The sequence below is a fragment of the Erinaceus europaeus genome, chromosome 13, assembly GCF_950295315.1.
Source record: "Erinaceus europaeus chromosome 13, mEriEur2.1, whole genome shotgun sequence".
Taxonomy (NCBI): Eukaryota; Metazoa; Chordata; class Mammalia; order Eulipotyphla; family Erinaceidae; genus Erinaceus; species Erinaceus europaeus.
In genome coordinates, this window is record NC_080174.1 from 4,706,200 (window position 1) to 4,720,526 (window position 14,327).

The 14,327-nt window shown below is 43.2% G+C and overlaps 1 protein-coding gene across 1 annotated transcript in view; it reads left to right on the forward strand.

Annotated features, from left to right (window-relative positions):
* Positions 1-8,478: 8,478 nt before the first annotated feature.
* PLG (plasminogen) overlaps positions 8,479-14,327 on the forward strand; it is a 115,276-nt gene continuing 109,427 nt past the window's right edge. The window contains exons 1-3 of the mRNA XM_060205117.1: positions 8,479-8,582; positions 11,365-11,500; positions 14,056-14,162. Of these exons, the coding sequence (XP_060061100.1) occupies positions 8,534-8,582; positions 11,365-11,500; positions 14,056-14,162 (292 nt within the window). The 5' untranslated portion in view covers positions 8,479-8,533. The remainder of the gene's footprint in view (positions 8,583-11,364; positions 11,501-14,055; positions 14,163-14,327) is intronic.

Below are 14,327 nucleotides of genomic sequence, written 5' to 3' on the forward strand. Positions count from 1 at the left end.
GCACATCGTTTTCCCAAAGGGGCTGCCCCAGTTTGCAGTCCCATCAGCACTGTAGCAGAGCTCCCACTTAAATTTTGTTTGTACTCACCAAGAGAAAGACTTCCTCTCTGATTTAAGACGGCCACGGAGTTTTAATGATTTCTAAATGGGTAGTCATAAGAAAATAAGTTACCGGGGCCGGGTGGTAGAGCACATGTTACAATGCCCAAGGACCCAGGTTCGAGCCCCCGGTCCCCACCTGCAGGGGGAAAGCTTTGGGAGTGGTGTAGCAGGGTTGCAGGTGTCTTTCTTTTCTTTTTTAAAATGTTTTTTTCCTTTTGTTGCCCTTTTTTTATTATTGTAGTTATTACTGTTATTCTTATTGATGTTGTTGTTGGCTAGGACAGAGAAATGGAGAGAGGAGGGGATGACAGAGAGGGGGAGAGAAAGACAGACACCTGCAGACCTGCATCACCGCCTGTGAAGCGACTCCCCTGCAGGTGGGGAGCTGGGGGCTCCAACCGGGATCCTTACACCGGTCCTTGTGCTTTGCGCCACCTGCGCTTAACCCGCTGCGCCAGCGCCCGACTCCTGCAGGTGTCTTTTTGTCTCTTTCCCTCTCTGCCTCCCCCCTCTCAATTTTTGACTGTCTCTATCCAATAAATATATAAAGATCATAATAAAAAAGAAAATAGGTTACCTAGTGAGATTTGCAAGATACTTAATACAGTTAACAGTGAGTTTCCTGTGATTCCAACTCTGACTTATTCTTCAGATAGGAAGCTCTGTATTAAAGTATTCTAGAGCAACCTAATCAACGCAACAATTGCCACCCCAGCATGCTTCAGCTCAGACTGTGTCCAGAGACTTCAGGTGTGGCACGACAACCCTTCAGCCTCATTACTCAGGTGAGACCTCTCCTTTCATAGGATTCTCTAATTCCATCCCAGGTGGTTCACTTCCTAACAAAGTCCCAAAACCTAGATATACACCAGGGTCCAGGAGAGAGAGCATATGTTCACACGTATCCATAAACTAGGGCAAATATATACCTGAAAGCAGAAGTACACTAGAGTTTGCAGTGAGTACCCCCCAACACTTCCTCTCCACTATTCCATCCTTTGGGTCCATGATTGCTCAACAATTTGTTTGGCTTCGTATGTTAACTCTCTTTTCAGCCCCCAGGTTCCAGATGCCATCAGGATGCCGGCCAGGTTTCCCTGGACTGAAGACCCCACCAATGTGTCCTGGAGCTCTGCTTCCCCAGAGACCCACCCTACTAGGGAAAGAGAGAGGCAGGCTGGTGTCCTGTCCCGCGGGGCCTTCAACGTGGGTTAACCTAGGAGAGGGAGTGAGGACGAGGAAAGAAGGGAGAGGGAAGGGGACAAGACACGCGAGAGAAATGAGACAAGTCAAGATTCTGATCAAGTCTGTTTATTAGCACCAAAGATGCTGTTTTTAAGGCGGGGCAAGGGGGGAGTTAGCAGCTGGGGGCTGTTGATTGAAGTGGTGTGTTGTCATGGTGATCAGCCGTTATCTGGAAGGTCCTGGTTGATTCATGGGGAGGTGGAATTGGGAGACAGGAACTTATCTTGTCTGTGAATAAAGACTCTGAGGTGTAAAGAAGCAGGAACTTCACTTTTAAGCAAGGCCAGTCTGTGAACAAAGACTCTGTGGTCATGCCAATAGCAACCTTGAGGGCACATGTGGCTCCCCACATGTCCCCCTTCCTTATATAAATACATATATATATATACATGTTCTGATGTTTGGCGGACTTTATTTTGTGGCAGGGTGGACTGTCTTAGGTTAGGGATCAGCCTTCCGTCTTACCCATCATTGGAACACCTGGTCATTTTTTGCCCAGTAGTACCAGGTGCCCTGTCCTAGGTTGATTGGATAGCACTAGTTTCCCCTTTACCCGTCATTGGCTAGCCAGCCCTCTACATGGTGGACGTCCTGACAGAGGGGGAAAATCCTCTGCAGCAACTCCATTTTCTGCCATGTCCAGCCTATGATAGTGAACTTGTACAGGTTGCATCTTTATGGCATCCATCTGTTGTCGCAAAAAGGCCATGAGCTTGTTAAGAATTATAGGACCTACTGTGAGCAGAAGAAGTAAAACAAGCAAGGGTCCCACAACTGAGGGCAGCCAGGTAAGGAAGGGGGAATGTATCCATTGGTATGAAGAGACGGGATCATACCTCAAGTCTAAGGGAAGCAGTCAGTGGATGTGATGTCTAGGGGAAGAAACACAGCACGTCTGGTCCTCTGGTGGTCGTCAGCGCCAACTGATGAAATTTTTCTTCTTCATAGAGGGTTAGCTGTGGAACAAGCGAAACTAGGAGGCAAGGACAAGGTAGAGAAGAATTGACATGAAAATATAGGGTGGTGTTGCACCAAAACACAAAGGAGGTGCATACACATTAGAAGTCAAGGTGAGGTTCCTTGAACATGAGGAATATTGAGAGAAAAGTGAGAGGTCAATAAACATGTAAGGATGAAGTCAGAGCCAATGGCTTTTGTATAAAGAGGAATTGAAGTCAGCAGTGGTAGGTCAGCAGAAAGAGAAGACTTCATTGACACTTTAGCCAACTGAATATTGGGGGGTGCATTCCCCTTTTTTTTTTATTAATTGAGCTTACGGGTTATAGTATACGGAATATTGTAATATTACTCTATGTTTTAAAGGGAACAAAAATATATGGAATGGATATATCTATTGAAGCAAAACAGGTGAGCATATGGCTCATAATTTTTTGAGCTTTTCCTTGTTTGAGCTATAGCCCACATAAATTTAGAAAAAGTACCAATTGAGAGAGAAAAAAAATGTTTTTGTTTACTAAACATGGGCAGGTGAGTTACATCAATCTGCCAGAGACCATTGGCTTTTATCAATGGGGATTAATCTTAAAAGTCTGAATAGCAGGATCTTAATTAAACAATGTAAGAGCCAGTAAAGTGCTCTCACTATGGCAAGTCAAGCGTTAAAATTTAAGAGGCTTGTAAAAAAAATGAGAAAAATTTTAGGATGTGAGTGACTTTAGGAGACATCACACACCCATAAATAAAAAAGAAAAATGTTTAGTTTTAAATCTTACCATATGAACAGTCAGTTCTTCATGTGCATTTATAATTGACAATCTAATGGTTAGAATTGGCTTGACTTCTTTCATATGATTTTAGAAGGCTCTTTATTAAAATATACCAGTATGTTATAGAAAGTTAATACCTAATGTGTTGACATGATAAAATGTTTACCATTTTTTAGCATTATTTTAAACTGCTTAGATGGTTTAAGCACACTATTATAACTTAGTTTACTAAGATCTTTACTCATCACAAAGCTATCAAGAGTAAGCGTAGATATGAAACTCTTAATAGATTTTGTCCCTTAGAACTCTAATATGGCAACTTAAAAGGCTAAAATAAAACCTCATAGCTTAAATGTTCAAAATAATAATTTTGTTAAATCAAGATTTGCCAAAACAAATCTATCAGACTAGAAACACCATGTATTAACTTAATTTATCAAGAACAAACCTCTGACAGTGTCTTAAAACACACCAGATAATTTTTTTACTCTCTAAAATAACTAATCAAGGTTTGGCATGTAGAATCTGTACTCTCAAAAGCCAATTATTTGATAATAATTTTTATAGTCTTTTTAAATAGGGGAGTTATCTCAGTAACAACTTTATCAGAAGGAGTAAGTTACTGTAAAAGCAAAGGTAACTAACTCATGAGTAAGATAAAAAAATCTCTTACCAAGTTTCAAAGTAAAAAGTTTTAACTGTAACATTTTTGTCTATATCAGACATAAAACTCTCTTAACTTCTTACCTAGTCTCTCTTATGTTTTAATATCTAGAGTTCTTTCTCAGGGAAACCAGGGGCACACTTTTTGAATAAAATGTAATAAAAGGTTGGCTATATAGCTCTACAGCTAGACAGCTCTCTATATATTTGATAAGTTTTATTAAAAAAATTTTTTACACATGTCATTTATCAGAGCAACATCTTCAGGCATAAACATAGCCATTGGGTTATCTTTCACTCACCCAGGCCAGTTCTGCCTCTCTAGTTGAGAAAGTATTTGAAAACTTTTACATATTAATAGCCTTTCTGCCATTTGCCACACAGAAGACATATCTTCACCTTCTGCATCCCACAATGACCCTGGGTCCATACTCCCAGAGGGATAGAGAGTGGGAAAGCTATCAGGGGAGGGGATGGGATAGGGAGATTGGGTGGTGGGAATTGTATGGAGTTGTACTCCTCCTACCCTATGGTTTTGTTAATTTTTCCTTTCTTAAATAAAAAAATAAAGAAAATATTCTAGAATAATGGTAATTGTGGTGTTCTTTTTGAGACAATAAAATTTCTTCACAAGACATCCCTAAGAAGCAGACTTTTATAGTTTTTATTTATTTATTTCCTTATTGGGGAATTAATGTTTTACATTCAACAGTAAATACAATAGTTTGTTCATGCATAACATTCCCCAGTTTCCCATATAACAATACAACCCCCACTAGGTCCTCTGTCATCCTTCATGGACCTGTATTCTCCCCACCCACCCACCCACCCCAGAGTCTTTTACTTTGGTGCAATACGCCAATTCCAGTTCAGGTTCTACTTGTGTTTTCTTTCTGATCTTGTTTTTCAACTTCTGCCTGAGAGTGAGATCATCCCATATCCATCCTTCTGTTTCTGACTTATTTCAATTAACATGAATTTTTCAAGGTCCATCCAAGATCGGCTGAAAATGGTGAAGTCACCATTTTTTTATAGCTGAGTAGTATTCCATTGTGTGTATAGACCACAACTTGCTCAGCCACTCATCTGTTGTTGGACACCTGGGTTGCTTCCAGGTTTTGGCTGTTACACATTGTGCTGCCAAGAACATATGTGTACACAGATCTTTTTGGATGGATGTGTTGGGTTCCTTAGGATATATCCCCAGGAGGGGAATTGCAGGGTCATAGGGTAGGTGCATGTCTAGCCTTCTGAGAGTTCTCCAGACTGTTCTCCACAGAGGTTGGACCCATTGACATTCCCACCAGCAGTGTAGGAGGGTTCCTTTGACCTCACACCCTCTCCAGCATTTGCTGCTGTTACCTTTTCTGATGTATGACATTATCACAGGAGTGAAGTGGTATCTTATTGTTGTCTTGATTTGCATTTCTCTGACAATCAGAGACTTGGAGCATTTTTTCATGTGTTTCTCGGCCTTTTGGATCTCTTCTGTGGTGAATATTCTGTCCATGTCCTCCCCCCATTTTTGGATGGGGTTATTTGTTGTCTTGTTGTTGAGTTTGGGAAGCTCTTTATATATGTTGGTTATTAAACTCTTGTCTGATGTATGGCATGTAAAGATCTTCTCCCATTCTGTGAGGGGTCTCTTGGTTTGGGTAGTGGTTTCTTTTGCTGTGCAGAAGCTTTTTAATTTGATGTAGTCCCATAGGTTTATACTTGCCTTAGTCTTCTTTGTAATTGGATTCGTTTCATTGAAGATGTCTTTAAAATGTATGCGGGAAAGAGTTCTGCCAATATTTTCTTCTAAGTATCTGATAGTTTGTGGTCTAACATCCAAGTCCTTGATCCACTTGGAATTTATTTTTGTATTTGGTGAAATACAGTGGTTCAGTTTCATTCTTCTGCATGTTTCAACCCATTGTTTCCAACACCATTTGTTGAAGAGACTCTGCTTTCCCCATTTAATAGTCTGAGCCCCTTTGTCAAAGATTAGATGTCCATAGGTGTGGGGGCTCACTTCTGGGCTCTCAATTCTTTTTTTTTAAATTTTTTAAAATATTTTATTTTATTTATTTATTCCCTTTTGTTGCCCTTGTTGTTTTATTGTTGTAGTTATTATTGTTGTTGTCATTGTTGGATAGGACAGAGAGAAATGGAGAGAGGAGGGGAAGACAGAGAGGAGGAGAGAAAGATAGACACCTGCAGACCTGCTTCACCGCCTGTGAAGCGACTCCCCTGCAGGTGGGGAGCCGGGGTTCGAACCGGGATCCTTATGCCAGTCCTTGTGCTTTGCGCCACCTGCGCTTAACCCGCTGCGCTACAGCCCGACTACCTGGGCTCTCAATTCTATTCCACTGGTCAGTGTGTCTATTCATGTTCCAAGCGTTTTGATGACAATGGCCCTGTAATATAGTTTGAGATCTGGGAATGTGATGCCTCCTGTTCTGTTCTTTTTTCTCAAGATTGTTTTGGCAATTCTAGGTCTTTTCTGGTTCCAGATAAACATTTGTAGCATTTGTTCTATTCTCCTAAAAAATGTGCTTAGGATCTTGATGGGGATAGCATTAAATCTGTAGATGGCTCTGGGTAGTATATTCATTTTGATGATGTTAATTCTTCCAACCCATGAACATGGAATATCTTTCCACTTCTTTGTGTCTTTTTCAATTTCCTTGAGTAGTGACTCATAATTTTCAGTATAAAAGTCTTTATCAAATAATATTGCATCCACTGATCGCAACCTAATCAACACAATGAGTGCCACCCCAGCATGCTTCAGCTCAGACTGTGTCCAGAGACTTCAGGTGTGGAACAACAACCCTTCAGCTTCATCACTTGGGTGAGACCTTTCCTTTCATAAGATTCTCTAATTCCATCCCAGGTGGTTCACTTCCTAACAAAGTCTCAAAACCTAAATATAGACCAGGTTCCAGGAGATAGAGCATATGTTCACAGGTATCCATAAACTAGGGCAAATATATACCTGAAAGCAGTAGTACACTAGAGTTTGCAGTGAGTACCCCCCAACACTTCATCTCCACTAGTCCATCCTTTGGGTCCATGATTCTTCAACAATTTGTTTGGCTTTGTATGTTAACTCTCTTTTCAGCCCCCAGGTTCCAGATGCCATCAGGATACCAGCCAGGCTTCCCTGGACTGAAGACCCCACCAATGTGTCCTGGAGCTCCGCTTCCCCAGAGACTCACCCTACTAGGGAAAGAGAGAGGCAGACTGGGAGCATGGATCGACCAGTCAACGCCCATGTTCAGTGGGGAAGCAATTACAGAAGCCCGACCTTCCACCTTCTGCATCCCACAACGACCCTGGGTCCATGCTCCCAGAGGAATAGAGAATGGAAAAGCTAGTGGGGAGGGGATGGGATATAGAGATTGGGTGGCAGGAATTGTGTGGAGTTGTACCCCCCATCCTATGATTTTGTTAATCTCTCCTTTCTTAAATAAATACTGAAAAAGAAGTGGAGCAGATGAAATTAGAGATCTTCGTGCGGGAAGAAGCTAGGGAATCTATTTTAGGTCTGCTCCAAGGGGCATATGGCTTTAGTAATTTTTCCTGAGCCGGACAGCTAACATGCAGGTGGGCTAAAAAGGTGTGTCTGGGGAGACGGTGTCAGGGTTTAGATCCCTCTCTGCACCATCGCTGGTCATCTCCATCAGGAACGTCATCACAAGCCCTCCTGCGGCCTCTCCAGGACCTGCCCTCACTGTAGAGCAGCAATGGCGGGGACCCCCCACTCCCTGAAGGGAGGCCGGTCAGCCTACTCTGCCGCTCCAGGAAGATGGGTCCTGAAATGAGTGCAGCCTAGAATGTTCCTAGTTGTGACCCTGGACTATGAGCTCAGACTGACAGGGACTCAGAGGTCACATGGACTCCAGTGCTGAATAGGAATAGACATGGGCCCGGGTTAATGTGATTTATACTTTCCTCATGTTTGGGAGCGACTCTGTCCTAATCCAATCCTTCCTTTGTTAAGACATGATTGAGTTTTCTCTACATAGGGATGACTAATTAAGAAATTGCCATAGAAATTGAACTCAACCTTCAGGGAAACAAAATCCTTTCTACCCGATTTTTCACAGTAAAAATATTATTGGAAAGTAGCCACCGAAAGCCATGGAAATAGCGACAGAGACATGAAAGGAGTATGAAGTGAAGGCATTCAGTAACAGCAGTTATTACTGTGCTTTTTTCTTTCCTTCCCCCACAAGAAAGGGAATGAGAGAAGACTGAAGGAAATGACACAGGATGGAAAGGGGCTGGTCCGTGGCACACCTGCTTGAGTACACATTGTATAATGTGCAAGGATACAAGCCCCCATTCCCCATCTGTGGGGGAAAACTTTGCAAGCTATGATGCGGGGCTGCAGATGTCTCTTTATCTCTATCTCTTATCTTCTCTTTACCTTTGTCAAATAAAGAAAGAAAATAAAGGAAAAGATTAAAAAGAAAATTACAGCATGTAGAAAGGGTGAGGACAGATGTAAAGAACCGTAAACAAATAGAAGAGGAGGAAGAAGAGACAGGAGCGGCAGCAGGGGTCAGCCAGGGTCCAGTACTTCTAGTCTCACTTCTCAGCAGCAGAACAGATCCCGCTCCCAAACATTTTGTAAGATGATTTGTCACGCAATGATTAAACACTTGTGTGGACAGTGGCATTCACCCTGGATAATAATTAACCACATCTGATAGCCTAGTTTGAACGCATCCCCTTAAATATAAAAGCAGAATATTTTAGGGCTGGGACACATTTCTTTCTGGTCACTGCTGACCAGGCCCAAAATGCAGCTCAGGAAAGTGATTCTGCTGTTGCTTTTATTTCTGAAATCAGGTAAGCGTTCAATAAATTGTTAGATTTGATCAAAGTGTCACCCTAGAGATCTCTTAGAATAGATGCACAATATTTCTGTGTGCAACTTGTTTAATTTAGATTTTGACTCGTGATATTCCCATGTCAAAGTTTAAATGTGAGACTGAAAAGTTCTTTAAGAAGTAAGTTCGGTTTCCCTATGGACAGTGAAAATGAAAGGCAGGGAAATTGATAAGTTGCTTTGGATATAGCAAAAGACGATCCCAAATTAAATTGTGATTTTTGAATTGCCATGAATACAATAAAATTTTATAAGCTACACTTTCAATTAGAGTGTTATATATTCGAATTTAGTGAGTCTAAATATGTGTATATTTAAATTACATTTTATTAGAGAAATAATGGTTTTCAAGAAAGATATTGTCAAATGCTACAATTTGTCATTTTTTTCTTGATGAGTGTCTGAAGACTAATTCTACTACCAACTTAGTTTAGGTCCAAACATTTCCCTCCCTCCCTCCCTCCTTCTTCCCCCCCTTCTTCCTCTCTCTTTCTTTTTTTCAAATATGTTTCTTTCAGAGACATCTCAAAGAATACAGAGCATAAGAATATGCAAAGAATAGGCTCTAGTGGTGACCCATTCAGCTGAACACAAGTATCTCCACATGCGGACTCAGGTTCCAGTCCCTGCTCCCCACCGCAGGGAGGATGCTTCACAGACAGTGAAGCAGGTCTGCAGATGTCTATATTTCTCTCCCTCTCTATCTCCCCTCTCCCCCTCAATCAATTTCTCTCTGTCCTATCAAATAAAATAGAAAGAAGGGGGAAAAAAAAGAAAAAAAATGGCCACAGGAAGAGGTAGATTCATTGTAGGACCAAGTTGGTGGCTGAAAGGTGGTAAGATAGAACGCAGGACAAATGGTTTAATAAACAGGACCCCAAAGGCAGGAATAGAACAGATGAGATTAGGGGTCTTTGTGTGAAGAGAAGCTAAGAAGTCTATTTTAGGAATGTTCCAAGGGGTCTATGACTTTAGTAATTTTTGCCTGAGCCTGATAGCTAGCATGCAGGTGGACTTAAAGTTTTGTCTGGAAAGATGGTGTCAGGGTTGAGACTAGGGCTAGGTTAGAATAGAAAGCTAGGTGAGGGCAGAATGTTTTTTTTCCTTTTGCCTCCAAGGCTATTGCTGGGGCTCAGTGCCTGCACTTCAAGCCCACTGCTGTTTGAGGCCTTCTTTTTCTTCTCCATTTTTGTTGCATAGGACAGACAGACATTGAGGGGAGGAAAGAGAGAGGGAGAGAGAAAGACAGACACCTGCAGACCCGCTTCACTGCTTGTGAAGTGACCTCCTCTCCCCACTCCAGCAGGTGGGAGCTGGGGCTCAAACCCTGATCCTTGCATAGTCCTTGCACTTAGGTCTTCTTCTTCTAGCATTTGCCCTTCTTCCGCAGCCAGTCAACCGCGTCAGGTTGAGCCTGATGTCAAGTTTCGAGACCTCCTTTGAATCTGGAGAGGTGGCAGTCGTTGACTATGTGGGTCATAGTCTGTCTGGAGCCGCAGGGGCAGTTCGGGTCGTCTCTGGCTCCCCAGCGATGGAACATAGCGGCGCACCGGCCATGGCCTGTTCGATAGCGATTGAGGAGGGCCCGATCATAACGTGCTAGGTCAAAGCTGGGTGGACGCTCGCAGGGGTCTGTGATGAGGTGTTTGTTCTTGACCTCAGCTTGCACTTAGTACTCTGTGTGCTTAACTGGGTGCTCCACTGATGGAGCCTGGCAGTTGTTTCAAGATGCCAGAATAATGCCTCAGAAATATCATCATCAAGTTTGTCCTCTTTGTTTTTAGTGACAAATCACAGTGCTACGTCAAGTAGCTAAAAACCGTGTAATTGAGAATTTTCTCCAGCTGTCTTTGTTCGAGACACCACCAGCTCACCGAAATTTTTGCATCTGGAGGTGAAATCCCATTCAGAGAATATCTTCCACCCATAAAAAGGACATTGTTACAACCAGATTTTCTACTGTTGAAAAATCAAATGATGGGGTTGTCAGGCGGTGGTGCACTGGGTTAAGCACACACAGTATGAAGCGCAAGGACCCAATGTAAGGATCCCGGTTCGAGCCCCCGGCTTCCCACCTGCAGGGGAGTCGCTTTACAGGAGGTGAAGCAGGTCTGCAAGTGTCTCTCTTTCTCTGCCGCTCTGTCTCCCCTCCCCTTCTCAGTTTCTCTCTGTCCTATCAAATATATATATATATGGAAAAAAATGGTCACCAGGAGCAGTCTATTGTAGTGCTGGTACCCAGCCCCAGCAATAACCCTCAAGGCAAAAAAAGAAAGAAAGAAAGAAAGAAAGAAAGAAAGAAAGAAAGAAAGAAAGAAAAGAAAAATGAAATGATGCATCCACTTCTGTTTGTACCTGGGCAGGATAAATCGAAATCAGTTCTGACAACACAGCTGACAACATGAAAGTTGTGTCATGAGGTGACTGACAGTTGGCAGTGGGCTCATCTCGCATGTGCTCGCTTAAGGCCCATTTGTGCTGTGAGCGCGGAAGCTGTGCAAGGCTCCCATCGACAAGCCACCTAGGAACCTCTGTCAGTCCCGGAGACCGTTCAGTGTGCGCATCTCTGTCAGTGGAACTAACTGCGTTCCAGATCAACACTACGTCTAGCCTCCACAGCCCCCTCCGTCAAAGGAGCAGCAAGCTACTTTGGTGGCTCAAAGGAACCAGGTTAAACCAGTTGTGACGGTTAAACAAGGTGACTGGGTTAACCAGCTGTCGTGTTCGACCTTCCCGGTTTAGGTCACGGACACTCCCTTGACGACTATGTGGCCATGCAGGAGGTCTCCTTGTCCGGCAGCTCCTCAAAGCAGATCGACACGGACAGTGCGGACGAGTGTGCCACCAAGTGTGAGGAGGAGACAGAACTAAGCTGCAGGTACCGTCCCTCGAGCTAGCGTGTCCAGAACCATATTAGCAAGTGCCTGCAAAGCCTCTCTCTTCTTTTTAAAATTTAATTTAATTTAATTTTTATTAGTGATTTAATATCTATTAACAAATGGGGTATAATTGATTCTATGATTCCCACCACCAGAGTTCTGTGTCTCCATCCCCTCCACTGGAAACTGCAGTGGTTTTCCCAAGTCACTGATACGGGCTGATTCTAAACTGTCTACCTGTCTGTCTGTCTGTCTCTCTCTGTCTTTCTATCTATTATCGATCTAATTTTCTCCATTTTTTTCAATGGCCCTGCCTCTGCTTCTTTTCTTTTTTTGAATTTTTTATTAGTGATTTAATAATGATGAACAAGATTGTAAGGTAACAGGGACACAACTTCCCACCACTAGAGTTCTGTGTTCCCCTCCCTCCATTGGAAGCTTCCTTACTCTTTATCTCTCTGAGAATATGGACCAAAATTCTTTTTTGGGTGCAGAAGGTGGGAGTTCTGGCTTCTGTAATTGCTTCTGCACTGCACTTGGGCGTTGGCAGGGGCATCCATCCTCCCAGCCTGTCTCTGTCTGTCCCTAGTGGGGCAGGGCTCTGGGGAGGGGAGGTTTCAGGACACGTTGGTGAGGACGTCTGCCCAGGGAAGTCAGACTGGTATCATGGCAGCATCTACAACTTGGTGGCTGAAAGGCGGGAAGATATAAAGAAAGATAAGTAGTTTCATGAGTAAGAACCCAAAGACAGGCACAGAGTAGATGAAATTAGGGGTCTTCATGTGGGAAGAAGCTTAACTTCCTTTCTAAGTCACCCTCACACCTTCTTGCTGTCCTTCCCTTTTCCTCTTGTCTCTCAGATAAGAGAAACAGCACCTGGCTTTCTCTGGTGTTTCCCAGATTTGCTTCCTTTTCAGTGATGCTATAAAAATAAGCTTCGCGGTGACAAATGCTTCAGGTCCTAGTGGAATGGTAGTGCAGACTCTTCCAGTTTACTTCCCCTATCACTGACCCCTTTGGGAGTATGCAACCATTTTTTTTTTTTTTTTTTTTTTTTGGAGTGCAGAAGGTGGAAAGTCTGGCTTCTGTAGTTGCTTCTCTGCTGGACATGAATGGGTGGGTATTAGCTGGTGGATCCATACCCCCAATCTGTTCTTAGTGGGACAAGGCTCTGAGTAGGTGAGGCTCTAGGAAGTATTGGGAAGGTCATCTGCCCAAGGAAGTCAGGGTAGCATCATGGTAGCATCCGCAATTTGTGGCTAAAAGGCAGTAAGATGAAAACTAGGACAAAATGTTAATAACTAGGAACCATAAAGTAGAAATAGAGCAGATGAAAGTAGGGACTTCAGGGTGGGAGGAAGCCAGGAAGTCTATTTTAGGTAAGTTCCTAGAAGCCTTTGTCTTAGTAATCCTTGTTTGAGTTTGGTAGCTAACAAGTTTGATAGCTAAACAATATTGTCTGGGAAGATGGTGTCAGAGTAGAAAACAGAACTAGGAAGCAGGATCGGGGCAGAGTCATCGTTAAAGTCTGCCAGTCTCTTGCCCTTATTCAACTTTTGCAGTCCTTGATTTGATAAGGTTAACTCTGGAGTGAGTGAGAGAACTGTAATAGGAAGTAGGTGATGAGGGTATCTAAGTCTAAGTGGACACAATTTCATTCTTCTTCTTCTTCTTCTAGCGTTTGCCCTTCTTCCGCAGCCAGTCAACAGTGTCAGGTTGAGCCTGATGTAAAGTTTCGAGACCTCCTTTGAATCTGGAGAGGTGGCAGTCGTTGACTATGTGGGTCACAGTCTGTCTGTAGCCCCAGGGGCAGTTCGGGTCGTCTCTGGCTCCCCAGCGATGGAACATAGCGGCGCACCGGCCATGGCCTGTTCGATAGCGATTGAGGAGGGCCCAATCATAACGTGCCAGGTCAAAGCCGGGTTGACGCTTGCAGGGGTCTGTGATGAGGTGTTTGTTCTTTACCTCAGCTGACTGCCAGCTCTGTTTCATTATGAACTTTATACTGACTCACTGCAGACTATTGTGTACTTTTGCTTTCAGGTATATATTTGGCCCTAGTTTATGGATACATGTGAACATATGCCCTATCTCATGGGACTTGGTCTCTATCTAGGTTTTGGGACTTTGTTAGGAAGTGAACCACCTGGAATGGAATTAGAAAATCCTATGAAAGGAAAGGTCTCACCCGAGTAATGAGGCTGTAGGGTTGGCATTAAACACCTGATGTTTCTGGCCACAGTCTGAAGTGAAGCATGCTGAGGTGGTACTCGTTGCAGGAGGCTGACTTTCTCTCTCTTCTGTTGGAAACCTGTTCCCATGTGTGTCTTCCATGTGTTGCTGTGGTCTGAAGAAGCAGGCACTGACACTGACACTGACCTGTTAAGTAGATCCTACCCCCTATTACTTTCCCCCAATTCTTCTCTCCTTGATCCAACAATTAGTCCAACGAATTAGCTACAATCAGTCTAGTCTCTTCTTTAAATGTCAACTGTGCTTTCCTCAGAGGAAGGAAAATCCGTGTACTGTTTTCTCTCCTTTTCCTCCCCTGCAGGTCATTTCACTATCATAGTGCAAAACAACAGTGTGTTCTCATGGCTGAAAACAGCAGGACTGCCCAGGTGGTCAATATGAGTGATGTCATGTTTTATGAAAAGAGAGGTGAGTGCATCAGTTTCCTTTGACTCACTTTCTGGTCCTCTCCTCACTTTTTTCTCCTCCTCCTGTTCTTCTTCCCCTTCTCCTTCTTCTTTCTCCTTTCTTTCTTTCTTTCTTTCTTTCTTTCTTTCTTTCTTTCTTTCTCTTTCTTCCTTTTCTCCTTCTTCT